The sequence below is a fragment of the Fundulus heteroclitus genome, chromosome 11 (genome assembly GCF_011125445.2).
Source record: "Fundulus heteroclitus isolate FHET01 chromosome 11, MU-UCD_Fhet_4.1, whole genome shotgun sequence".
Lineage (NCBI taxonomy): Eukaryota > Metazoa > Chordata > Actinopteri > Cyprinodontiformes > Fundulidae > Fundulus > Fundulus heteroclitus.
The window spans coordinates 14,219,990-14,247,254 of NC_046371.1; the positions used below are offsets into that span (position 1 = coordinate 14,219,990).

Below are 27,265 nucleotides of genomic sequence, written 5' to 3' on the forward strand. Positions count from 1 at the left end.
TCACGGTTACAGTTCTAATTTTGTAATGAGATGTTTTACTTTGAAGAACAACCCAGAGCTGTATTTACAAATTTAGCTTCACCTTAGAGTTTGGATGACCCCACCAGACTCTAAAAGAAGAGGGCTTTCATGGTTTTCTTTCCACCGAATGTAGTTTTGGGAAGATGAAGCCTTGATCGAATGCCATGCAACAAACAGCCACTAGAGGAGGTTGCATACAAGCACATGATTTAAAGCCAGAGGGGTTCTCAGTCACATTTTCTCTTTAAGTAACATTTAAAACCACAAATATGATCAATCACTGACAAATGAGTTATAGCTAATAATGAACAAAAAAAAATCCCCTCTGCTAATGACAACTTTCCACACACAGAGGCCACTTTAGTTGATTCTTCATAACTAAACTAACTCCTCCTCCTTATAGTAGCACAAACATGATATTTCGCAAGAGAAAAGACAGTTATCCCTGCCAGTCTGGACTTCATTAAGCTGATTGCTCGTCTGTGTAAGCTACTTGCTTCGCCTGCCAGCTCCCCCTGCAACTTGTTCTGATTAAAGAGGAACCTCATAAATGTGCCGCTGCCCATAAACAATTTCCTTGTTACATCAAAGTCACCAGGAAGTTTTTAAGCTGGTTTTAGTCCTAACAAAAGCGCAGGGACAACACGCCCTCAAAACTCACCCTGCAGCTCTAAACTCTGGCACTAAGCTTCAGATTCATTCTGCTATTTTAAAGTCAGGGAAACATCAGTGAATAATAGCTTCTAACGAGGAAGAAATATGGCTTTTATAATTCTGTTGTTGTTTCCCTGGTTCCACCTACCCACTTTTTTGTTCCTCTCCTTCTTTTGTCATGTTTTTCTATGTGAAACTATTGCAGCTGTCCAATTTGGTGCTTCAGTCTCCCCCATTAATTTGTAAATATTCACTGTGCAACAGGATGAATATATGATTTTTCCCTTATTGCAAATCAAATCTGCCAGTGACAATGAAATGCAACTAGCCCCACAGTACTGTGTCTAAGCTGCCTTGACAGGGTACGAAATAGATAAATAATTAGCTAAATTTTGGGTTTAATGGATGACTTTCTTTTATTTCTATGAATAATTAAGATCTCGTGTAATTTAGCCTGTCAACACTAAAAATGCACCAATCGTTTTGATCAATTTCCCCTTGAACGAGCTCTGACCCGTGATCAGCAGGTCTGAAACTGAAAAATCAGATTTCAAATAATTGTTTTTCTCTTCTTTTTGTATTAAAGTCGACATATCATGCAAAATAAAAAAAATTTAGCCCTTAAATACATTTTCTTGAAATGCAGAAAATTGTAATTTCATCTCTCCAGGTGCTGCATACAGATTCCTTCGTATTCTTTTTGGGGTCATATTTTTCAATCCATTAAGTTTTCTTTATTCTCTATTACTTTTTTTGAACAATAACATCAGAGGATCTCCTGCGGAACTGCTAAACAAGCTCATAGACCAACCAGTTTCGCAAATCCACCATTTTTATTTTCTGCTGCGATTTTATAGTCCAAGCCGAAGGATGCCAGAGCTACAAGTGGATAATTGAAACTGTTCACACTACAAAAAAATGGAAGAACATGGTAGGGTGGAACGCTCTGCGACCTGGAGGGAGGTGGGGTGTGAAGTGCTTCCTTTGCCTTTAAAGTGACCGCAACAAAACAAGTTGCTCGCAGCGGCAAACCCAGAACAAGGGTAAAAAGAGAGAACATGGGGGTAAAGTAACGAGAAATTCAGACCAAAGCATTGCAGTTTCTCTTTATATAGAAACTGAATGTTTTAAATGTGAAAAAGGAAGAAATGAAAAGCATGATAAGACTCCTTTAAATGCAGCAATACTAAGAACTCCTGTCAGACACATCAGTAACCGCATGTACATTAATTCACTAGTTTTAGTTGAATAAAAATAACTTAGTGGTTAGGGATGTAGGCTTTGATGCCGAAATAGAGAAAATGTTGGAATTGTTTAATTTTCATTGTTCTAAGAACAAAAATTGTATTTGGAATCAGCAAATCAGGCCTCAAAGAAAACCAGAAAATCTGTATCAGCGTGAAGAAAAACCCGATTAGAGCCTCTCTACTCAACACCCTTTCTAAAAGCAGCATAACTAGCATTACTAGTACTTACTTCCAGTTAAATGAGCAGTGACTTTATTAACCTTTTGAATAAAAGCAAAACTATTGAAAACATTTTGCATATAGGCTGTTACTTGCAACTAGTTATAGTTCAACTTGCATATATATTTTTGGTCATCAATAGGGAGATAATAATCTAGATATGTGGCATTTTAACAAGTTATTTTCAGAAGTTCATTTTAGCCTTAAGTGGGAAATGAGAGAGGGATAAGTGAGAACAAGTTATATCGTTGTATAATTTATGGTTCTCGTTTATGGTCTTTCAAACACTGCCTTTAAACTGTTTACTTTTCTGATGGGAAACACAGACGGGGACGTTAAACCGCACAAATTCAACATGATCATCTGTGTACAAATAAGCTGCAAAGTGCCAAAAATAAAACAGGAACAGTCACCAGAATGCCGTTTTCAGTTGGATATTCCTCAAAATGATGAAGAAACGTTAGATTTGACCCAAAAATAGGTGCTTTTGTGTTTGCTTTGCTATGAAAAACTGTCACATGTTTGTATGAAAGAATCTAAACAGCTTTAATTTCAGATGACAAAATAAGAACAGCATAGAGAAATTCAGCCCCAATGGGAGGGTGCTCAAAAGGAACCACAATATAAATAGACATTTGGTGAAACTTTGTACCATATTCTCTACCATAAATACACAATATAAGGCACTCGTAAATTTCCAGCATTGTATTTCATCAAAGATAAATATGTTCTTGTGCTATAAATGTGTTGTAACAAAAACCCAGAAACTTCAACGACAGTGGTATAAATCATGAGTTGTCATATTGAGCGTATGTGTCGTTTATGCAAAACCTGAATGTAACGTTGTTTGTTAAGGCAATTGGTGTGTGTGTAAACCTCAAGAAAGCTTCAGTGATATGCTTAAATCTAGTCCTGAGAAGCCGAGAGTCCAGTTCATCCTCACCAGTCCCCTGACATCGAGGCCACTTGCTGACACAAAACACTGCGTCTGATTGTAACAAACCTAAGAAAACAGCTGCGGTCTGCGTTTGGGTGCCCAGTGCAAGTCCTCGCCCCTGCTCAATTATTGCTGATGTAAACAAGTTAAGAGGATAAACGGCACCCAGACAGAAACACCCCTCCGCATGCAGGCCGCTCGTGTAAACAGGCTGTCCGACGAGGGCAGAAGAGGAAGCGCCTTTCTATCCTCGCTTAGGGGGAAGGAAAACAGATTGCTAATTTGATCTGAAGTGCTCTGAACGTTGCACTTCTTGTGCAGGTGAGATATATATATATATATATGATGTACACAGAGAATTATTTTTGTTAATGTCAAGCACAAATCCATTTTTTGGAATGCTGAACAGCAAGGTAACGCAAATATTTCCATGACTATGATAAGTGGTACATGCTGTATCCCAGCGGAGAGGCGTATAGTCCTAACGGGGATATGGGCAGAATGGGTCTTTGGTGGTGGTGATAGGCAGAATATGACTGTCCGTACAGAGACATGGCGCCCAGCGACAGCGGTAGGGTATAGCCGGGGTGTAAAGTTCCAGAAGCCGCAGTGGCCGCCGCCGCCGCCGCTGCCGTTTTGGCATCAGCGGCCATCTTGAGTTTCTCCAACTCGGCCTCCTGGAGCCTCTTTGCTTTTGCCCGCCGGTTCTGGAACCAGATCTTCACCTGGGTCTCCGTCAAGGTCAGGGAGGAGGAGAACTCCGCTCGCTCCGCGATGGACAGGTACTGCTTCTGTCTGAACTTCCTCTCCAGGGCGAGGAGCTGGGATGTCGTGAAGGGAGTGCGGGGCTTTCTGTTGGTCTTGTGTTTCCTCAGCTGACAGGCTGGACTGACGTGACCTGAGGCACCAGAAAGGGTGTAAAATTTAGAATGACATCCGTAACCACTTCCATTACTCCGATTATGACATGATCTGAATAGAGTGCACACTGGATAACTGCTTTCCAACAACCTACAGGGATTTCAGTTGAAAAACGGACAATCATGCATCAACTTAACATTACAAGGTCCATTATTATTAAATTTAACTATGATCATATGCAACTAATAACCCAGTAAAGAGGGCAGAGAAAGAGTTTAAATAGAATAAATTAACATCAATGACCCATAAATGATCAATAAAGAGAAATAATGGATCATAAATATTAAAGTATTATTTAACAATACTTTATATTTTAGACTATTGAATTCTCACAGTGGAAATTTGTGTTGTAATTCTGCTAAAACCAAAGAAAGAACATTTGAAATATATAAAAAAAATTGCATTTATTTAGGTTCAAGTAATCAGTGGTAAAAACAAACAAAAATAAAAAGAAATCAAAACAGAAATGATAACACATGCTAGGTGTTTTTTTTTTTGTAACAAATCAATCGCTCATGCAAAATTAAAAATATTGCTTCATCTATTACACCTTTCTTAACTTCTACCTTGATTTTTAGGTTAATCAGCCTATGTGGTAGTATAAAATTTGAAATCCTTTTTTCCTCCCTTGGATATTAATATGACGTGACAAACTTCCATTTCTCTCGTCGCTCTTGCTTTAACACTCCAGAACAAGGTGTTAAAGCAAGGCAGGTGTGCATTGATCTTTATTAATTTGAACAGAAAAATAGCCTACTTACCTAAACTTGCCCATATCTATAGTAAGAGCAATAATCAGAAAGTTCAAAACAGCTGACAGTGTAACAAAAAAAAAAAAGCCCAAAGTCGACCAAGTTCCAGTGTGAGATTGAGTTATGCATTCAAAGATGCGTGAACTGGACATACATATTCTCGCTTCCTGATTATTCTGGGTCTTACTTGGAGAAGATGAAACGTTTGTTCTTGTTTTAAACAGTCGTTAATAAAAGGCTTTAGAGCAGCACGGGGGGGGAAAATGAAAGTAAAAAATAATTAAATAAAAAAAAAGCTTCATGATGCCCAGTAACATGGGAATAAACTTACGCGGATGTGCGGAGAACGCGCTGGCAGAAACCCAGTGCGCGCATTCCTCTGACTCCGACGCCTCCGATTTGACCGGCGAAGAAGGAACAGCGGCGAATCTGTTTCGACCATCCCCGGGAGGGCTGCACGTCTCCCGGCACAGAAACAACGCGTTTAACCCTGCGGCCGGGGCCGCCACGGCACCTCCGGCCGCTTTACAACAGGTGGACTGTTCGGTGCGGTGCTCCGACTTCCTCCCGGACATGAGCGCCTCCACGCTGAACGGATGATGCCGGCGGAGAACCGGCGACGTCTTCTCTTCGCTCGGCGCTTCTGGGGAGTCCGGTCGGCCGTTCACCCCGTCGGAGCAGCGACCCAAGTCTTTGGCAGTCTCCTGGGAGGTCATCTCTTCTCCGGATCTCCTCCAGAAGCAAAGGTGGACTGGACAAGGACAACGCCGTCAACAGTTCCGTCAGCTGATGGTCTCCTCGGTGAGCGCTGCGCTCTGAGCTGTCAGGTACTGTGAGGGAGTTTGTAAACGTAACACGCTGACACAACTCAACTTTGACCAATCGCTGTGGCCCAGAATCCTTATGCGTGAACTCGTGCTGCTTTCATGAACCGTGGGAAATTAAACTATTGTTTAGGAAGTGGAACCTGGAAATTTTTATTTTAATTCTTTATTCACTTCACTTCATATCTATACTCAAGACAGACCATGTAATCCATGCGCATTTGCTGTTTTTTATTCATATCAAACGTAGTGCTAAATACAACACTAGAAACTGTTGTGTAACACATTTTTTTTTACTGTATTGTCAACCTGAATCCAAATAGGACGGGCAGTATGGGCCTGAGGGTTTCAATCCCCATACTGGGTTCGGTTTTTGAACAAAAAAACAGTCGAAGTGGCTGACCTCTAAAGTTAAGGCTAACAAAGAGTTGGCTAAAAAAGAAGAACACGTGGAATGTTTGAGAATGAGTTTAATCTATTTTTGTTTTAGTTGGACATAAACTGAACATTTGGATAACAAATGTTGACTAAGTTTACTTTACAAACAATTCAGAATCAGAAATACTTTAATAATCCCAGAGGGAAATTGTTGTTTCATTATTAGATCAAGTCTGAAAGTTAAGCATAACTAATGAATGGGTTGGTCCCGCACATTTAGATCTGTACAACAAGGTTTTAAAAAGTTATGCTATACACAATCGAATCATAAAACATGTCAATTAGAAAGTTTAAATTGTATTGTTGACATGCAAGATAAAATGTCGTAGTTACTAGAGTTTTATTTGGCTTCCTGGTCAGCAGGCTTTAAAGATGGCTTCCACACTTTCACCTCACTCAAAAAATGAAAAAAATTACTAATAATAATATTAATAATTCAAATGCTAAATATTGCCAGCTGAAAAAAATAAACTAAGACAGGGTGGAAACTAATGGAGCACCAAACATACTTTCATTCCATTGAAACTACAGTTTGCAAACTATGAGTACAGGCTGGAAACAATAACAAATAGTCTGACTAATTTCCATGCTAATATTAGCTGGTCAAACCTGTTTTACAGAACAGCATAATAATATGTCACTCAAAAGGCAAATGAAACACGCTACAAATTTAGCTTAATTAAATAGATTTTTGTTTGAATCTACTATATATATATATATATATATATATATATATATATATATATATATATATATATATATATATATATATGGATATATAAAGATATCAATACGCTAACTTAAAAATGTAATGTAATTGTTTTGTTTGGTCTGTGAAGAATTATGTCAGCATTTTGGTTAGAACTGAGCAGTTTCTAGACTGCGTTGACTTTTATGAACCATTGTTTGTTACAAGTTTGAACGTAACATAGCTTGGAGCTTGTGCTAACTACTTAGCAGGTTAAAGGCTAATATTATCTTAAAGGTATATAGCCACATAATATCATTATAAAAAAAGAAAAAAAAAAGTCCAAAAACTGTTTGATCTTGGTACTATGCGGTTATATACACCAAGCCTCCATCTTGATAATGTTTTGATGCTCCTTTTTGTGGATAAATATACCCCCAGCACCGGGCGCGATTAACAAATATAAACAGACGTGACGACATCTAGGGACAGTACTGCAGAACTATCATAATACCGGTTTACTTAATTTATAAATCCATTGTAAATAATGCCAGACCATGCCTGACTCTCTGCAATGCCTCGCGAAATATAATGGCAGCTTGGCGTGATCGAAGACCAACCGTTATTAATTTAATAAACAGATCTACAAAAGCATTAACAGCGTCATTTCACAACATTTACTCACGTCAATCAAATCTGCGGTCACACCTGAGCCTCGGCAGGTTTAGTGTCCGGTTCAGTGAACACCAACGTTCATACTGTATTCCCTGCGATATTCCACTCTTTTCCCTCTTGGAATCATTGGTTGTTGTTTTTTTACGCTTTTTTTCCACTTCATCTTGGACCTTTCTTCATTGTTTGGCTGGTAGATGCTAATAGCCATTACCCAATTCCTTGTTTTAAACCCGGCTGCACAGACTTCCATAAAAATCATAAATAAACACAAAAGGCTTTATTTACTAACAAATTGAGCTAAAACAAGCCATAAAGAAACAAAATAACAACTAATACAGCATGTATTCAATCCAGAGTGAGCTACTGACGCATACCTTTTTTAAAAGGTCAAATAACATGGCTATGCACCTTTACAGCGAAAAGACTCACTCTCCAGTCTGAACCAAAACTTCTAAACTAAACTCACTGACATTAAAATGATTATCTAGCATCATTTTGCCTTCATACCTCCTCTTATTTCATTCTGTTTAGGAGATTCAAAGGAGTCTTGTTTTGAGGTTCAGTGGAGCTTGTTTTGTGGGTAAAATTGGCAGCCTGTGAGTCTCCTTCTAGTGTCTCCTCTGACTGTCAGATTTCTTGACCCATTGTTTTCCTTAAAAATACCCAACCCCTATCCCTGCAATATAAACAAAGCATTTAGGTCAACAATTATCCAAGCAATGTTTGTGCCCCAAAATAAAAATGTATCTCCTACCATATTCCCTCCAAAATGCTGGGAAGAAAAAGTGCTTCAATCAGTTCTGCTTCCTAGGGAACTCAAGACACACATATCATTGTTGCTTAACTGCTTTAAGAGAAGGATTCAGGGAAATAGGCTGTAAAAATAATATCCATGCTACAGCATTATCACATGTTAAGCACCAGTAATGGATTAGCTCTAACTCTAACCTCATGAGACTGCATGTGTAAACACGGGCCCCATGTGGATAATTATAGTGAATTATACCCGGGATGAAACACTGATCCCTTTCTTCTTTTATATCTCCCCTGCTCTCGCATCTGTTTGGTCTTCTCTTTATTGGGACTTTCCATTGTAAGGTACAGTGCTGTTATGTCCTGATTGTCAGGCTTTTATATAGGGGCTTCACACCCAATTGCAATAGATTGAGTTCCTAAAAGGCTGCTGGTCTCTGAGGCTTGGCAGAACATCAGGCATGGCGTCTCTGTTTGCCTTTACCCAAGTCATTCATCTTCTTGTCCTAATTATTTATATTACACAGTGTAGCGTTCTTATTTATTATTAGATAAAATTGATACGGGCATTTTCAAAAGGTCTCCAAGCTCCTACAAGAAAGCTGTTCTCTTGTCGTTTGATAGCCGTTACATGTTCTTCCAGTTAAAAAAAATAATTTCCATATTTTTAAAACATTGCTGTGTAGTCGCTGTGCCCAAATAATGACTTATCTGTTGCCCTACTACTTGTATTTAACAAAGAGGCTCCTTTCATACATAGTCTAAATATCAGAACCGAGACAACCTTAAAATTGCGCAAGATTGACTAGATGCTTTTCTGGAGTTTCTTAATTATTGTAACCACTAAAACATCCCTGAAGATAAATGAATTTACAGCGTTATGAAAACTCATTCTTTGTGTTCATGGATTAAGCCACCAGACCCAGATTGGTTGGTCTATGCGAGGCAGCGCTCAGTTCCCAGGAGGCTGCTACTGCTGCCTTATTAAAGTGGGGTTATTTCACAGACAATCAGAGGTTTGTGGAGGCGCCAGTGAGCGGCCAGATGAAAGGACCAACTCCTCAGGGGACAAACTGTTGCCTTATTTTTTTTACAGCGCTGTTCAGGAGCCCCACCTCCTTCCTCCTCCACCTCTCTCTCTCTCGCTCTCTCTCCCTCCCTCCTCCCTCCCTCTCTGCAGGCACCTTGTCAGTCACTGCACACGGTCGAGGCTGACTGTCATTTTGGCACATTTCTTACTTTTCTGCCTCCTGGCTTTATCCTTGCAGCCTTTTATCTCTGACACCTTTATTTTGGTTATGCATCATTAAATAACTTCAGTCTTTATTCATTCCTGAAGCTCTTCTTTCTTCCTGTTCTCACCCTCATGCAGGTTGTTCATCTTCATTTTTTTTTTCAAGTCAGAATTCCAATACTCCGGTTTGTCGCAATCTGCCTTCGCTTTCTTGAGCCTCGAACAAAATGTCTTTCTGTCCTCGCGTGACTTCTTCATTTTGTAGTTAATTTTTATGCTCTCCAAATACTATCGTTACATGTGATGTAATTTAGAATTCAGAGTGTGTGAAATCAAGCTTAAAAATGGATAGTAATGTCAGAACTGAAAAACTGCAAAGTTAACTCTTATATAATAGATTTTTTTTGTATTTTCTTGAAGACATAGCTCATGTTGCACTAATGTCACTGAAAAGCTGTAGTGTTATGTCACGTGAAAAATATATCGCTCCTGACTAAATAACTATCAAGTTTTCAGGATACATATAACGATGTGGAAAAGTAATTTCCATCTTAAAAAGTTCACCTATCTTTGCTTTTTGTGACACTTGTGAGATCTAAATAATTTTTTACATCAACAAACACATATTATACAAAGAGAAGAATACAGTTTCCCAATTATTCTATTTGTCAAAAGGATAAAACCTTTACAAACCAACCTGGCCCTGTGTGAAACTGTAATTGCTCCTTAAACTTAATAACTGGTTGTGCCAGTCTTTGCGCAACAACTGCCATCGAGCATTTGCGATATCTGCCATCGGGGCATTTGCGTTGCTACAAAGGAATTGGTTTAATTCAGCCACAAAAGAGGATTTTGAGCATGAAGGGTCATGCCACTGCATCTCAGCTGGATTAAATTAAATTAAGTAAAAAAAAATACTTCACCAATCCCAGAGGGAAATGTTGTGATGACTCATATTACAACATTCTTTAGTCATTGAAGGATTTCCCCCACCGTACTCCCGCGCCAGGCTAAGCGTCATTTGTTTCTTTTAAGTGGCTCAATTGTTTGAGAGCAACATAAAACGGTCAGTAAAGTACACGTCTGGGAGAAAACCTCAGAGTCAAAATAAGTTAGCGCTAGCTGTTGCTAGCTCGATGCACACTACAGTACCCGGTTAATGGACAGTGGCCCTCCTTTGAGCTTCGTCACGCAACAGTCCTTGCGTTTCCGCGTTCCCCCCTTCGACACGGTTCCACGCGCACCTTCCACAACCCGCCACAACACCTATCGGCAGGTTCACCCCATTTTCTGGGGGAAACCCTGCATTGTAACTATTGATGGCTGTCGGTAGGAAGGATCTCCTATAGTGGTCTGTATTACAGTGGATCTGAGGAGGCCTCTGACGGTCTGAAGAAGAGGACACTCAGGATTGTCAATCCGCAGAAGGTTTTGGGGATCATCAAGATTTTTTTGGCAAAGGAGAGATCAACCTTTATGTTACTGGTTTTTGACCATACAGCAGTCCCATGATTGCAATTTGTGCCCATCTCTTTCTTACTGCTGCATCGTGATAGATTGAAGATAGAAGATTGGGCTTAATTGAGGCAAGCGAGGCCTTCTGTCTTTTAGCTGTCATTCTGAATTATCTTGTGATCTAAGAGATGAGTTGTTGATCTTCCCTTGAAGGACCTTTTGGAAACTAGGCCTTGGTGTGGCTAGTAAAGCTGAACTTAGCATTCCAAAAAATTACTTTGAATAGAATAGATACTTTAGAGTCCTTTGTAGTGATCCTTTAATTACAGTTAATGTGTGATTTAACAATGGGTCATTTAACAACTGTCATTGTCACTAATGGCCATGTTGGTTTGCGTTGCCTATTTGCTCATTAAATCAAATTTTACTTGAAAGCTAGACGTTGTATGTTCTTAGGTTATCTTTGATATAAATGTATTCGATGATCTGAAACATGTAAGTTCCACTCAAAAAAAATCATAAAATTAGAAATGTATGATGGGACAAATAGTTCCTATAACAACAAGGGTATTTCAAGGATTGTGTTTACTACAAAACATCAATCATCAATGCAACATTTAACAAGTGAGCAAAATAACAATATAATCACTGTATAAAACGATCTTAGCAGAAACAGAAAGAGGTAACGGAAGGAAGGAAGAAAGAGGTGGGGTTGAGATGAGAGGGGTGGCCTCCTGGGTGTAAGCAAAATTACCCACACATCCCACTTCCCTTTTTCCATGATATAATTTAAGGTTGATAATAGGAAAAGCAATTTGTCTGAGCATGTTTCCCTGCATGTGAGCTGTCTGTGCGTTGTGCGTGCATGTGTGACAAGGATGGAGTCGAGAAGCTTCTGGTTGCGTGGGTCGGGCACACCTCATAGCGTTGTAATTACAGCAGAAGCTTTGAAGTGGCAGAATGTTTGGCAGGGATAATCAGCAGGCTGGGCCACACTTAAATTCCCATTAAAACACTGAGTCAGGACATTGTACTCTAAAATGTTCTTATTGTCTTTGCTGAAGCTCAAACCACAAAAGGAAGAGTTTCCAAAGCAACATGCAGGCACTAAAAGTTGTTTTTTTACAGTATTCCTGCATCGATACATATGGTAAATGGACTGCATTTATGTAGCGCTTTTCTGGTTATACTAACACTCCAATGTGCTTTACACTGGAGCCCATTTCATCCGGTCACAGTCACAAACGCACACCAATACACATATCAGAATTAAAGTTGAAGTAATGTGTCTTGCAAAGGGGCACACTGCTGTGATGCAGGAGGAAGCTGGTATCAAACCCACAACTTTAGGACTGCAAACTGACTACTCTACCCACTGAGCAAAGGTCACTCCACAAACATATGGACATATGATCCCAAGAAGCAAAGCTTTGCACTTTCCTTGCTGTTTACTGCTAAATAGGTTTTGCATAACATCTTAATATGTAAAACGTGTGGACTGCTTGCCTGAAGGAGCAGGAGAGTCCATAAGGGTGCAGCAGGTCTGACAGATAAAATACAGCTCAACTATTAAAGAGGATTAAGAAAATAATCTTAAAATGTGTTTAGGTATGAACTTTAAGCTTGGGATGGGATGCTGAAGTTGGCTAAAGGTGCTCTTTTGTAAAAGTGCTCTTGTTTACTTAACCAGATAACAATCACACATTTTGTATCAGCCGGAAACGGAAGACTGACTAACTCCATAAAGAGTCACATTACAATACTCAAGACTCAAAGCTATAAAAGCAGAGGTTAAAGTTGCAATGTTTTTTTTATGTATGCAGTATAGGGTCAACAGTTTTGACTGGAAAAGGCTAGATTTTACTAATAGATTAGCCTGACTATTGAGTTTAAGGACATAATCCATTCCCCAATCCAAATTTGTGATGATGGTTTTGTCATATGAAGTCAGGTTTAAGGTTGATAGGATGGTTCTGGCCCAAATGCAGGACTTCCATATTGTTTTCATTGAGATTAAAGACATTTAGTAGCATTCGTCTGCTAAAGTCAACCCCACAGTTAAGGAGAGGCTGCATAGCAAAGTCAGCAATGTGCCTCAGTTTTAAAATATACTGTTCAGTCATCTGTAGTAAGATGAAAGGAAATGTTACTGGGGGGGATCAGCAAGTGGTAACAGGTACAAACAAAAAGAAGAGATCCAAGAACAAAGCCTTGTAGTCCACCTTATGAGAAGTTAGCAGTGGTGAAGATTAAATCATTGATACTGAAAGGTGTGACGAAAACCATCATAGTAGAACCTTTAATACCCACCCACAGTTTCAGCTTAGAAATAAGGCTCTAATTATCTATAGTGCCCAGGCTTCCTTTCTTAGAATAGTATCACCATGTTGTTCAGTACTTTCAGTCCTTTGTGTCTTTGAAAGGGTTTGAATATAAAAGTTTACAAATCATTTATACACTTAATCAATAATTGATTTCCTTCTCTGATAAGTGATTGAGCCACGAGTAGCAACTTAAACAACTTATATTTCAATTTTATCATGCACCCAAACCATTTTGAAAAGAGATTGTGCAGCAAATTATGTGCTGCATTTTGTTTGTGCTCGGAAGTTCTATTTTCTGTGTTGCTGGAAGAAAAACAAAATAAAGCTCAAGTTGCACACTTGGAAGGTCAGAGGTCGCCACACATAAAATGCAGTGAAAGTTCGGGTATAAACTCTTTACACACAGTTCAGATCGTTTCTCCTTAAGCCAGCAGCATTCGTAGCACAATATAACCTTTATAGGTGAATACACAGACACAATTGGAGAGCATATTTATTGGGTTGTGTTGCTAATATTAGTTTGTTATCAGAACAACGAGCTAATTCGACAGGTTTTTCACGTTTCCACCAGAAGCCTTAATCTCGGATGTGATGTAGCCTAACTCACAGATCACAGTTCTGACTTCTTAGGAAAATCAAACCAAACATTGCTCCTACTGCAGTGTTAAACTCTAAAACAAAAACCTCAACCGGTGCTGCCTTAAAACCGTTTCTTTATGAAAACAGTTTAGTTAAGTTAAAACAAAAAGTTACACGAAAATGCAGCAAGTGTCCTCAAAACTATTTCTCTGGTCTCTTAAACGGAAGCTCACCCCTAATTTTAAAGGTAATCCCTCGCCTATTTACAAGGCATCTCTAAAACAAATGTCAGTGTGCAGATTGTGTTAGTCACACTTCTGTCAAATAAGAAAAGGAACTCGTCAAACCAGTGGGACATGTTGTAAACAACCGACACATCCACACGCAAGCTAATGACGCTGTATTCACTTTGATCCAAATTACTTAGCTGTCACCCTCCCGGCCTCTCCCCTGCCAGGCATGGGAAGCCCTCGGAGCCTCGCCTGTAATGCACCTAAATGACTACCTTGAATGCTACATTGGCGCCAGAGCCAATTAGCTGTTAACACAGTAGACAGATCTATTCAGAAGCCAGAGAATAAGGCCTCCTGTAATGTGAAAGATTGATGCCCACTTTGCTAATGACAGGAGGAGGAGGTAATCTGTTGCTTGACTCAGTCCTGGGATATGTTACAGGACAGTCAGCTGATGACTGTGAGTCTGCAGGGGAGGCTCCCTGAGAAAATTAGCAATTGACTGTGGGTCATTAGAAGAATTCAATAGAGGATTGTAAAACACCTAGCAATGGGCCTACCTACAGACAGTTGTATGGGAATAGAATCTCAGTTAGTAAAACTATGTATATAACATGTTTTTCATAAAGGAAAAAAATGGATTATATAAGGAGATTATCCCTAAACTGGGTGATAAACTAGTTAGAAAAAAAAAGTTTAAATAAGCCCTACATTTTTCTGTATGTTCTATACGAAATAGACTTTCCCGTAATTATTTGAAGTGGCCTTGATCTTCAGCGGTACCATAATCTTAATCTAAAAATGATGCAGCTCTCTGAATGAGACATTTTACCTAGGGCCAATTTTTTTTTAAATGGTAAATGGGAATGGCTTTTACTTGTCTAGCGCTTTATCAAGTTTTACTCTATTATCACCCCTTTACTTTGTACGGTGATAAGATAAACTTTGGGTTTTTATCCAGCCTGGTTTATCAAAATTCCAGTCTTTTTTTTACTTTACAATTATTGCCCTGACCATATATATGTACAGGTTTTGGTAATGTCACTACTCCTTCAGTTATTTTTCTTTACACATGAAAAGTGACTCAAATGTTGTCTTGTCTTTCCAGTTTTGAACTGGTATAAATTGGCCTTTGTGCTACTTTTAATTTATAGCACATGGAAAAAGTAAGTCACAGATTGCTATTGCAAACTTTTCAGGCACTTTTAAATAGTTGCATAAAGCATTCAAGTGCAAATCAAAAATGCTCAAGTTGCATTTATTTTAAGGAACTTAAAATAAATGCACTAAGGAGTGCCAATACTGTTGCACTGAGGGCATTAATTGACACAATTATATATGAACTGTGGAATTTATCCCCCATAACATAAATTAATACACATTAAAGTTTTTATTGATTTATTCTACCATGTGATTATGTATTATGCTACTGTGAAATGTATATGTTCTTAAACAGTGGTGCTAGTACATGTGGAAGACACTGCACAGTATATGCCAAGTATTTGTCTAATCAAGTATTAATCCTAAAAAAGAATAAAAAAACAGTCTTTATACAAATCAAAAATAGAGTGTATATCAAAACATTGTATAGTAGAAATACAGCAACATTTAATAAAATGGAAATAATCTGAAGAAATTAATCCACTGCAGTCATTCAGCATTTGCTCAGTCAGATGGGCACTAAATTTAGTGACACTTTCAAAATTCTTAGTTCTCAGACCATTTATTTTCTGTGCTCTCTCTTTAGTTGCCAACAGTTTAATTCTGTGAGGGCATTTTACATAATTAACTTTGATAATTAATTCTCACAGTCTCCTAATAAATGAGATGCACATGCCTGAAATCTAATATGAGGAGAATAAATGCATGGGCATCCTTCAAGTAAGAAATAAAACCATTGCCTTCCCAATCAACTCCTTTATCTAGAGAGACCAGTGGTTTAAGTTATGGATGACATGGCTCACAGCCCAGAGTGGCGTTCTGTGAGGGGGCGGTTTGCACACTCTGAAAAATAAAACAAAAATATACAAAAATAAACTAAATATGTGCCCTGTCACATCTGCAGCGTTTTATGTAGGTTTGTGCTTGTGTGTGTACGCCTCACCTCTTCTGATTAAAGGGTGTGACTGGCAGGTGGTTACTTACAGCCAAACTCATCAAGTCGAATCAAAAGAAGCTTGGGGAGGAGTGGGCTCCATCCCTTACTGAGTAACTCTTTAGCCAAAAGTGGAAGTGTGTCCCCGGTGGCCATGATAAGTATTGTCCTAATGAAAAAGAGGTAGAAAAATTTGCTGTATGCTTCCTCTTGCGGTTAGTTTAGCCTAGGAACCTCACAATGTCTCTTGCCGGTGCTAAGGAGCTATAAGGTATCACACAATCCTTTGCTTGAGATGATGTATAAGCATAGCCCACCTCAAGGAAATTAACAAAAATGTCTGGAGAGAAGAGAGTAGCATGTTGTAGTTCATTTTGGAAGGCTATAAGCCTAAATTAGACTTGCATCATCCATGTGCGTTTCCATCATGAAATGACGTCGGAGCTAAAGGCTGTCCAAAATCGGCATAATAGTTTGAAGCTCCTTTCATCCCCACTATACTGTTCTTACTGTTCACCCCATGAATGGCATTCAGATGGAGCCTCTGACTCCCTAAGTGGTAATCAGACCTTCTGCTGTTTGCTGCTCATCCTTCATCTTTTGCTCCGAGCTTACCTCCTTGAGGTCCTCCTTCCAAAAACCCTTGCTTCCTGTACACGGTTCTCAGTCCACTGCCTCGCCATCATCTGCGATCATTGGAGAACTAATTCCAAGAGTACCTCCCTTAATCTCCTTACCACTTCTCTGGCTGCCTTCCTGAATTCGCTGTCTGGACTCCTTTTATAATAACACCATCAACACTCACCTGCCTATCCGCCTTCCAACACTTAACCATCATCTCCATCTTCCCCTGGAAGAAGGACAACCCTAACCCTAACCCTCACTTCAACCTTCCATCCTCAGCCTCCGTGGGTATACTCGCATCTCTCCTGCAAGTCCACAAATCTCCAAAAAGCAGTGAGAACCACCAACTCATCTTCATCGACATAATTAAATTTAAGCATCATTCTTCCAGTAAAGCTACCTACCTCTCTTCCTCAGTGCCAACCCTGCCCCATCCCTGAACCCTAAAACTCTTTCTGGGCATGCCACATTGGCATTCTGTGAGACCCTTGTGCAGGCAACAACTACGGACAACAAAGGAAGGTTTAAATAGTTTAACAAGTAAGTAAATGTTTCTTCTGGTTGCTTAGTTGCATGTGTACAAGGTATTTACATTGGCTCTAAACTGTAGCTGGCTAATGACCATGAAGTTGGTATTTGTGGCTGCAGGTTAGGTGCAAACTCTGCAGCCACAAAGTTTTGGATAAGGTTGTGTCATCAAATCCACTATCGATAACGAAATCATTTAATATGATTGTTCATTTAAAGTTTTAAAAGATGGTAACAGAAGACCTGCACAGTGAAATTTGAAAAAAAAAAAAAAAAAACATTGTCCCTGTTTAATGGTAAATGGACTGAATTTATATACTGCTTTCCTAGTCATACTGATGAAAAGTGCTTTACACTATAGCCATATTCACCCAATCGCACACCGATATCCAGACAACTCGGGGTTAAGGGCATTTCCCCGGGGCACATCAACGTGTGATAGGGGGGAGCTGGAATCAAACCCACAACCTTCAGATTGCAAAACAACAACTCTACCCACTGAGCAAATATTTGTTATGTGCCGGAGTCTCTCGCACAAGTCCCTAACATAGAACCCTGTGTCCATGGAAAACACCATAGCAACGTCTTTCTGAGATTGAACTAAAATATTTGGGGAAACTAATAAATGAAAGATGGTCTACCTTCCCTGAATGAAGATTATGAAAATAATATGCATACTTCTTGCTAAAAACGTGATAAAATGTATAAAAACGCATGTATATTACATGTTTTTCCATGAGACTGGGTTGAGTATAAGAAGGATTGCTGTAATGCCAATAAAACATTTTCACTGAATCTTAAAAAGAGTACAGTTTTCAACATGTTGTTGTAAACAAAATTTACATTAAAACAGTTATTATTATTATTATTATTATTATTATTATTATTATTATTATTATTATTATTATTATTATTATTATTGATGCTCCCTATACTTTTTAATCATCTTTTGAGAGATGTTTATCTCATTAATCTTTACTATTTTAAATCTAAATCTGCCAAAGTTCTAAATCATTTGTGGCCTAACTGTATGTGGATATATTCCAGTCTACCAACTAACCTCTATTAAAATCACTTTGTTGATGCGAGAATCCTCTGCCATTTTTGATAAACTGTTACTTAAAAATGTTGCTTTTCTAGTCCGACTGACCACTCAAAGTGCTTTTAAGCTGGACCCACATTCATCAAGCCGCAGTGGCAGACAGACAGACACCGATACATACATACCAACTTCAGGTTGTTTAGTGTTTCTCACAAATGTGACTGGAGAAGTTGATAAATTGTTTATTTTGACAGGCTGATGTAAGTAAAGAGCCTAAGTATCCAGGTTAAAACAAGTGCCTTTCTAAAAAAAATAAAAAAATAAAGAAAGACCTTTGGAAAGCCTGAAGAAATATGATGAAGAACTCTTTAAAGATTAACTTTTAGCAGTTTGGAAGAAACATCCTATAAAGAGAAATTAAGGATGACTCGAGAGTCTAAAGAGTTAGTTGTGCAAGTTTTTTGTTTTTTTTAATAGACAAAATTTATCCACAAGTACATGGTTCTACTTTTTTCACCAGTTTGAGTTTTTTTATGTCTCTTTTTACTCCTTTATCATATCATGTATCTTTATTGATTTATTTTTGGCTGTTTGGGCATGTTACAATATAATCACCTTTTTTGGCACTTTTTAAACAACAAAACACATTTTTTTTTTTTTTTTTTTACATTATGATTCAGCAATGGGAACTGAATTCAGGCACTTACAGCGATTATAAACATAGATGATCTTCAGTTTCTCATGAGTCAATGTGCATCACAGCCCCATGACTTTAGTTTTCATGTCAAACTCCTAACCCACATATGAGTCCTGCCAGGGGCCATCTAGCCCTCGCACAACCATGCAGATTCTCTGTAAAACACTACATCTTAATCATTTCTGACAGGTGGGATTTATGACAAGGCCGACCTCTAAATCAAAAGGAGCCTTGTTATTATGGGGAGGCAGTGAAATGGTGTAATTGTTTTAAAGTGGTGCTGAAGGGGCTTATGTGCATGCTTTTCTCTCCGCGTGTGTGTTTGTGTCACATGTGATTGTGAGAGCGTGCACTGTCTTCTGGGAAGTGTTCCAGAGATTGGGGAAATCCACCTTCTACACAACAAACTACTTAAACCACAACAACAAATCTCCTCAAGAGAAAATTTTATCCCATTACACCAAATGACATTTTATGGTGGAAAAAAAACACAGCTTGCCCAACTATTATGTGAACTTCACTCAGTAAAGTCAAGATGTGAATAAGATTGGCTTACGCAGAAGAAGTGAATATGGACAAAGATCACTTGTGCTTGCCATAGAAACCATCGTGTATATCAGTGACAGTTTCTGGTCGTGTTTATGTTCCATTTAGTTCAAAATGTCAAGGACATTCATCTCAACTTGACTACATTTTTAACAATTACATTATCCTAGTTCTTGTCACACTATTAACATTACCACCATGCACCACTGTCTAAAAAAGTTTGATGAGAAGAATCCGTTGGATCAAAAATCTTCCCAGATGGTCAGCACATTTTTAGAGTCCGATCTCACACCGTGTCTGGACCTGCAGCCTTGTGGATACTGACCTTCTTCAAGGAGGAGGTCACTTGTTGCAGCTGCAGGACGATGGGTGGATGCTGCACAACTGACTGAGGAAGATGTTCAGACCTTGTGCTGCAGAGTCAAAGCATGCGAAGAATTGGTTTAAGGTGTCAGGAAAAGCTGGGTCGGTACAAGAAGGAGCAGGTAGAGTATTGACAGAGCTCTACAAAGTGACCTTCAGTGGGCCACTGGTATGCATTTTTTCTGACCAAACCATTAGAAACGGTCTTCAAAAGCGGGGCCTGAGGGCCTAATCTCGTCTAGTAGGCCCTAGAGCTCGACTGGCATTTGCCAGAGGACACTGGAATTGGTAGGCCTTGTTATTTTCACAGATGAGAGCAGGTTCACTCTGAGTTTATCTGACAGACGTAAAAGGGTCTGGAGAAGCAGTCTGAATGTTGTACTGCCTGCAACATTGTTCTGTGTCATTGGTTTCGTGTTGGGTAAGAGTTAGTCTGGGGAGGCGTATCCATAGGTCAGATGCACAGACCTCACACAGGATAAAGAATGGCAACCTGACTGCCATTAGGTAAGGGGATTGAATCCTTAGACCCACTGTTAGACCTGCCACTGGTGCAGTTGGCCATGGGTTCCTTCTGGTGCTTGATAATGCCTGGCCTTATGTGGCAAGAGTATGAGGCAGTTCCTGAGGAAGAAGGAATTGATACCATTGACTGGCCTACATGCTCCGCTGACCCCAAATCCAATAGAACATCTCTGCGATGCGAAATACTGAGGACCATTTTGAGTTGCTGCGGTGATATTTCAGCAAATTGGACAAACCTGACGCATCAGTTTTTCAGTTTTACTTTCTCTTAACTTCCACCTAAGCTTTCTTTGTGGGTTGATCATTTTCATTTTCACACTACCTGTTTCATATCATTAAGGATATCTTGCATGGCACTTTTTTTCCATTTGAGATCTGATGTATTTTCAAAGTGGTCCTTTATTTTTATTTTATTTTTTTGATAAGTATTGAGAGATGTTTTAAATGCTAATCATACAATACACCTAACTTGTAGCTGTAATGTCCTGCACAACATGTCTCCACAGTACTGGCTTTAGAGGGAGTGAGCAGTTATATGCCATGAGGTCTTATTTATTGTTTCCTTCACAATAAAAAAGAACTATTTTGAAAGTTGTAGGCATATTCTCTAAATGACATGTTCCAATCTCTCAATCAATTTTAATTCCAGGTTGTAATGTAACAAAACATGAAAAATGCAAAGGAGGTGCATACTTTTCAAAGTACTGTATCAATAACAATGAAAATACTTTTAATATCTCCTATGATTTCTGATGATTTTGGATTGAACAGTTTAGATCATTGTCAAGCTGATACAGTTTTGCTGTTGTAGTATGGCCAGTCATTCTTTCATGGAGTCATAATGACCACAGTACTTAATAAACAAATCAGCCACTACACCAAAACAGGGAAAATGAAAGAGCAACGGCAGTAATAACTATTTTAAAGGTTGACTTATTCGGAACTCTCTCATTGGCTGACTCGTTTGGCAGATAGTCACAACGTAAACTGAGTTAAATGATTAACTGACAACGAAACTGTGTGGTCTTGTAGTCAGATTGACTGAGCTATTCCGAATTTAGATCCTTCAGATCCGTGGCTGACTGACATATTATCCCACAAGCTGGATGGCCATTTCAGCTGAGATAAAAACAAGCACATGACCCGACACCAATGTCCATAGATCTGATAAAACCCTTCGTCTGTGTTGTGTGTGCCTGTGTGTCCTTGCTTTGCACGAGACTCCTGACTCGGGCTCACCGCTGTTTAACGAGCTAAAGACTCCAGTTACTCTGAGATCAAGGAAAGCCCTGATAGCGTAGAGTACACAAACACTTCAAATGATCTTTGCGTTGACCCTGTAGAAAAAAAAGGACTGTTCAGTTGATTGTGATGACCCTGTCTTCACCCACAGGGTCAAAGGTTTCTGACTTCCTTTGACACGGAGCAAACGGGACTCACTGCTGAACTGGTGGAAATAAGGCAGTAACTATGATTCAGTCCATATGCTTACATCAAAAAGATAAATAAATCGAAAGAAGACAGAGATAAGTGTTTATGCATTCTCTGCTGAAGTGTCATTAACTTAAATATGGGACTTTAATGGTTTGTAGAGATTATGACAGTTTACAGATTAAGTCAAATCTATCACAGCCAAAAAAAACTTTAAATTTCACAATTTTGAGTGTCTGGTTGGTTTGTTTCTTTGAATTCAGAAGTCGTAGAGATAAGGTTGAGTGGGGTTCAATGTGGCTATAATGTAACCTTGGACTGGTCAGTATGGCTATAGGAGTGCTGTATAAATTAAATTTATTCACGTTTCCATTTAAAACCATATGACGATGATATCGTCTATTTTTCATACATGCTTCCATCATTCTCAGGGACTATCAGCATCATGGCCACTATCCCCTCTGTTAGGTGCGGACATGTGCTCCAGTAAGGCTCCAATCAACAGCCTGGACATTTTATTCATATTCAAAGAGTGAACTCATGACTCTTTGAATATGTCACATCCCAACAATGCTTTGCAATATCAATAATATGCACACTTTTCTTACAATAATATATTCGGGATACATTGTGCAGCTTTAGTTGGGGGTATAATGCAAATTTTCTCATTAACACACATTGGATGGGTAGTGGTGACGCGCAGTGATGAAGAAAAATTAGCTGAACTTAAGGAAAGTTTCTTCAGTGACACTAATGCTTGAAAATATGATTAAACAAAACAGTTCCAGCACCTCTGTCAAGGGTCGACAGTGGTGCAGGAATCAGGAGTTTATCATTGTGTCCATGGGCAAGATACTTGGTTTGCCTGCTGGTGGTGGTCGGAGGGCCTGATGGTGCCGATTGCACGGCTTCTGTCAGAGCAGCTGTGGCTACAACTTAGCTTACCACCGCAGTGTGTCAATAATCGAGTGACAATTCTGCTTTGATTAAAAACTGCATTATACTAATATATTAGATGACAAAGGCAGATTAGAGAGGGATTCACCATCTACAATATACATTATAATGATATGTTTGGGCTAACCTCTGCAGATTTGTTCAGCAGTGTAGATGCATGTCAGCATGTGCGGTGTCTGCTTAGAACAAACCTTTTAGATTGTATGCTCATCCCCCATTCACACTATTGTGTATCTCCTTTTCATATATTTCATATCACATATTTTATAAAATTTACGTCCCACAGAATTACCTTTATTTCCTCATCTTTAGAATTATGTAACATTAGTATTTCAACATGACAGAATATCCAGCATGAAATACTTATTTTAGTTTCCTCTGACATTTACATTGGTCTCAGAACAAATTCAAAGCTGTTGTAAAATATTGATGTGGAAAATATGTGAAAAAGTATAACATTTTTGACCAGTGAACAAGTTGGAGTAAAATCAACCATTTTCTCACACTTAAATTTGCAAAGCAAAAACATCAATCAGTTATTGTTCAATTAAAATTTATAATGCTTAAAATTGTACAAATTTGGAAAACAATTCACTGTGTTGAAATGTTAGAGATTAGATTAAAAGTAAAACAACTTTTTTTAAATCTCAAGAACTTTATTAAATAGTTCCATAATTTTACTTTGTTGTTATTTCCTTTTTGTGTTCACAAAGCTTTTTTAAGATGGGCTGCCTGCTGATTTATAGATAATTGCTAGATGTAATAGTCAGGAAGTGGGATGATCAACTCCAGATGAGCAAACTAAAGTGAGGAGAGACATAAAGCACCACAAGGGGGAAACTATAACAAAACTGAGAAAATGGGTTAGTAACAAGAACATTCCAGGTTGTACATTAGGTGCAAGAGTTGTTTGGTATTTGATCAAATGTGGGAATGACTTGCAGATATTTTTGGGAAATGAACATTCTGCATTCATAGTAGAAAGAGTTTTCTTTTTTTATTTTGAACACAGAGGAGAAAACAAAGCGACGCAAAAACCTTCCATACGTGTCAGGAGTTTCATGAGAAATTCAGTAGAATTTTCTCCAAACACGAAATACCAGTACATTTCAAACCTAATAACACTCTCAGACACAAACGGGTTCATCCCAAAGACAGAACACCCAAACCACAGCTGAGCGGCGTTGTGTATGCGGTCCAGACTCAGACTCCTACATCGGAGAAACTAAAGAACAGCTACATAAACGCATGGCACAACACAGGAGGTCCTACAGCTCAGGGCAAGATTCAGCAGGCCACTTGCACTTCCAACTCCCCAGTGTTTACAGCTCGGTCCTCCAACACATTCAAAAGAGATCAGCAGTCTCATCATGGTTCAGGCGACCAAGTCCTCCACTCACACCAAGCAATAGTTTCTAACGACCCAGGACCGTGACGGGTGGGTCACTGATTTTCATCTGACTTAGAATAGAGGATGGGCCTCCATGTCCTTAAAAACAGCAGTGAACCAACTGCAGGTTGCTCAAGTGCGAGCCACCAGAACTGATAAAGACTCCTGGAAAGGTGTCGAAACGTTTTCAGAAAGAACTGAGCAAAAGTCCGGTTGCCTCTGATTTACGCCTGTTTGCTGTTGCGATGACCAGGATAACTGAGAATTTGCACAAGCAAGTTTTTTTTTTTATTTGATCGTAGCCCGGTGGATCTACATGATAAATTTATTTTTGCTCCTCAATTTACTACCAATGAATGAACAACATCAGTTTAATCTTATTCGATTTTTTTGTTTCCTTGTGACTGTGTTTTACAGTGAGCGTATCTTGCAGTTCGCCTCAGAGTTTGAAGAAGTCTGTAACATTGTTTGTGTTTGGAGTAATTGCTGCCATTATGGTGAATTAGTACTCAACCCCAACTCAAGTGGTTCTCTAAAACCAGCCCGCAGTGCTCTGTCTCTATCTTGCTCTTTGGTCCTACTGCCTTGTTACAATCAATTAAGCTGATTACAAGCACAAGCTTCACCACTTCAAAGGAGGGCAATTAGAGAGGGTGAGACTAACTGTCTCTCTAACCCCCCCTTCAAACCCCCACAACCTCCTAATGCCCTGTTGTTTGTCTCAGAGTCGGAAGCCTTGGATATACATGCTTTAACTTTTGAGGTGGTAGTTAACAAAAAAATACCCTTTTTGGGGGGAAAAAACAGAGTTTTCATGGTAAGATTAAAGGATAAATGACAAGTAATGAGCTGGAGACAATTGGTGCTCTGGGTCCTCTTTAAAGCTAGAGGTCGACTCCTCATCAGGTCACACGACAGGCCTCACAATAAATGGAGGGACACGCAGGGAGGGAGCGAGACACCAAGTCTAGACGGCGTATTTAGGGACCCTCCCTGGTTGCTTTGTTCTGTGCCATGTCTACAGGTAATTACCCTGACAAACCACCGTGAACCCTGTCAAACCTGAGACAAGTGAAGGGTGAAAGGGATGGAAAATGAGTGAAGCAAAGGAATCAATTAATTAGGGCATATTTCCTCATATGTAGATTTGACGGTTATTTGTCATCCATGAACGTGTAATTCCTAGTGAGTCAGAGTGGGAAAAAAAACATATTGTGCTGCCTTAAATGTGACAGCTTTTTCTTTAAAATGGGTCACGTGTATAGATGGTTTTAACTGATATATGAAACAAAATATTTGGTTGGAAGATAAAGATTATAATCCTAAACAGGTTTTTTTCCAAGACCTTGAACCAAAGGAAGAAAAACGTTGATAAAGAAAAAAGTAAAGGAGAAAAATCATAAAAGGATGTAAATACAATTATACTTATATCACACACTGCAATCAGACGCCTGTTGATAATGCTGACATACCCTGAGTCTACAAAAATGCCACGGTTTCTATATCAAAGTATGAGATCATGATAAATCAATTCCAGAAATGCTCTACCTATAATGCGACATACATCATTTATATCACAATTTAAAATTTGGAGGAATTAAAAATCTTTGAAAAGCTGGAATAATGTTCAAATGTGTATAAACACATGTTTAGTGAAAGCCCGTACTAATAATTCATTACTAGAGGTATCATTCAGGAGAAGAGCACAACAAACCCGCAGCATTATTGACAGACAGGTAGGCAGGCGGGTTGTTTGCTTACCTTTTAGTTGAATTGAATGGAATAAATGTGTTAAATGTGTCTCATTTTTTTTCATTACATAAACCTGGTATTTTACAATAGGCATGTAGACGTTTTAGTGACATTGCCTTGACATTATCCTTGCTGAAATAAAAAAAAAAACACTCTGTGTTGATGTATTATTTACAAAAGCAATTTGTTCCCTGCAGAGCTTGTAAGTATAAATGCAAGGAAAAACCGTTGTAAGATTTAGCTGCTGAGATTATAGCGTACTTTCCAGCATTTATCTGACCTGACGTTAACATCCTCCCACCATGACGGCCTTGCCCGGGCACTAAAGTAAGTTGATGTCATGATAAGTTAAAATTCAAAGAACATTTGTATCAGTGTTTGTATAAAAGAAGAAAATGACATTTCTAATTATTAAAACATGTATAAAAAAGGGAAATTGTTCTGGTGGGTGCTAATGTAATCTGTAATCTTGTCTCAAGACAAGTTCCTTTACAACGCCCTGCTGTCTCTCTGAGGCTGATATAATCCACACTCTGTTGGATTGGAAATAAAACTATCTCTGTCCAATGACTCTTTTACTTCCAAGGCAAGCACATCTTCATCAGATCACTTATTGTCCTTCAATTTAAGGCAATAAAATATGATTATTTTACTGACTGGTTTATAAGTTGATACGTTTTTTAACGGTTTGCTTGCGTGAAATCGTGATTTAGAACTTGCCGTTTCAGTATAAACAGTTACACTGAAAGGACATTGCAAGACAATCTTCCTGCTCTAATAAAAGCATGCAGATTTATGAAAATTATAAGACAACAGGCATTGAGTTCAGAACATTTCCCTCATAACAGCTTTTAGCGTGCAGGGTTCATCATTGCTGTTGGAACAGAGGGGAAGTGCTGGTGCCGCGCTGCTGCTGCTTTTTTCAAATTGTCAGAATGCAAGTGTAGTTTTATAGATGAACCGCAGAAAAAAAAAACATTTCTGATTCTGCCCTGGTTGGGCAAAATGGGGTCAGAGTGCACCATGTGCAAAGCTGGCATAGATGTTTCCGTGATTGACAAAGTTGCCATAGATTGGTCACATGTACAGAGAAAAAGATAGAAAGACAGATTGACTTTGCACAGGAGAAACACAGGAGCGATGTGATGCAAAACAACGCTAAGCGAGGCCACAGGCAATTCTAGTGATGCAAAACGTGTCAAATGGGCGATTAAAGCAAAACCAGAGCAACACGACACCTGAGAGGGATGCGAAGTGACAGTTGTTGGAGTTGAAAAAGTTTTGTGTCTTATCGCGCTGCAACTACCAATCAGGAACTGGATGTGGCTGTGATTTGTAGTGAAGGACTGCGGCAGAGACGA

General features: G+C 38.9%; 1 protein-coding gene across 1 annotated transcript; it reads right to left on the bottom strand.

Annotated features, from left to right (window-relative positions):
• Window positions 1-2,157: 2,157 nt before the first annotated feature.
• msx2b (muscle segment homeobox 2b) lies at window positions 2,158-5,601 on the bottom strand. The gene is made up of 2 exons (XM_012854750.3): window positions 5,083-5,601; window positions 2,158-3,976 (listed from the first exon to the last, which is right to left on the bottom strand). Exons 1-2 carry the CDS (start codon window positions 5,465-5,467, stop codon window positions 3,513-3,515), a joined length of 849 nt encoding a protein of 282 aa, XP_012710204.2. The 5' UTR covers window positions 5,468-5,601; the 3' UTR covers window positions 2,158-3,512.
• Between the last annotated feature and the right edge of the window lie 21,664 nt (window positions 5,602-27,265).

Excerpts from the sequence above, each read along its gene's own strand:
- msx2b (XM_012854750.3), bottom strand. The coding sequence starts at position 5,467 with ATGACCTCCCAGGAGACTGCCAAAGACTTGGGTCGCTGCTCCGACGGG. Across the intron at positions 3,977-5,082 it reads CGCGTTCTCCGCACATCCGC|GTCACGTCAGTCCAGCCTGT; the intron begins GTAAGTTTATTC and ends CTGGTGCCTCAG.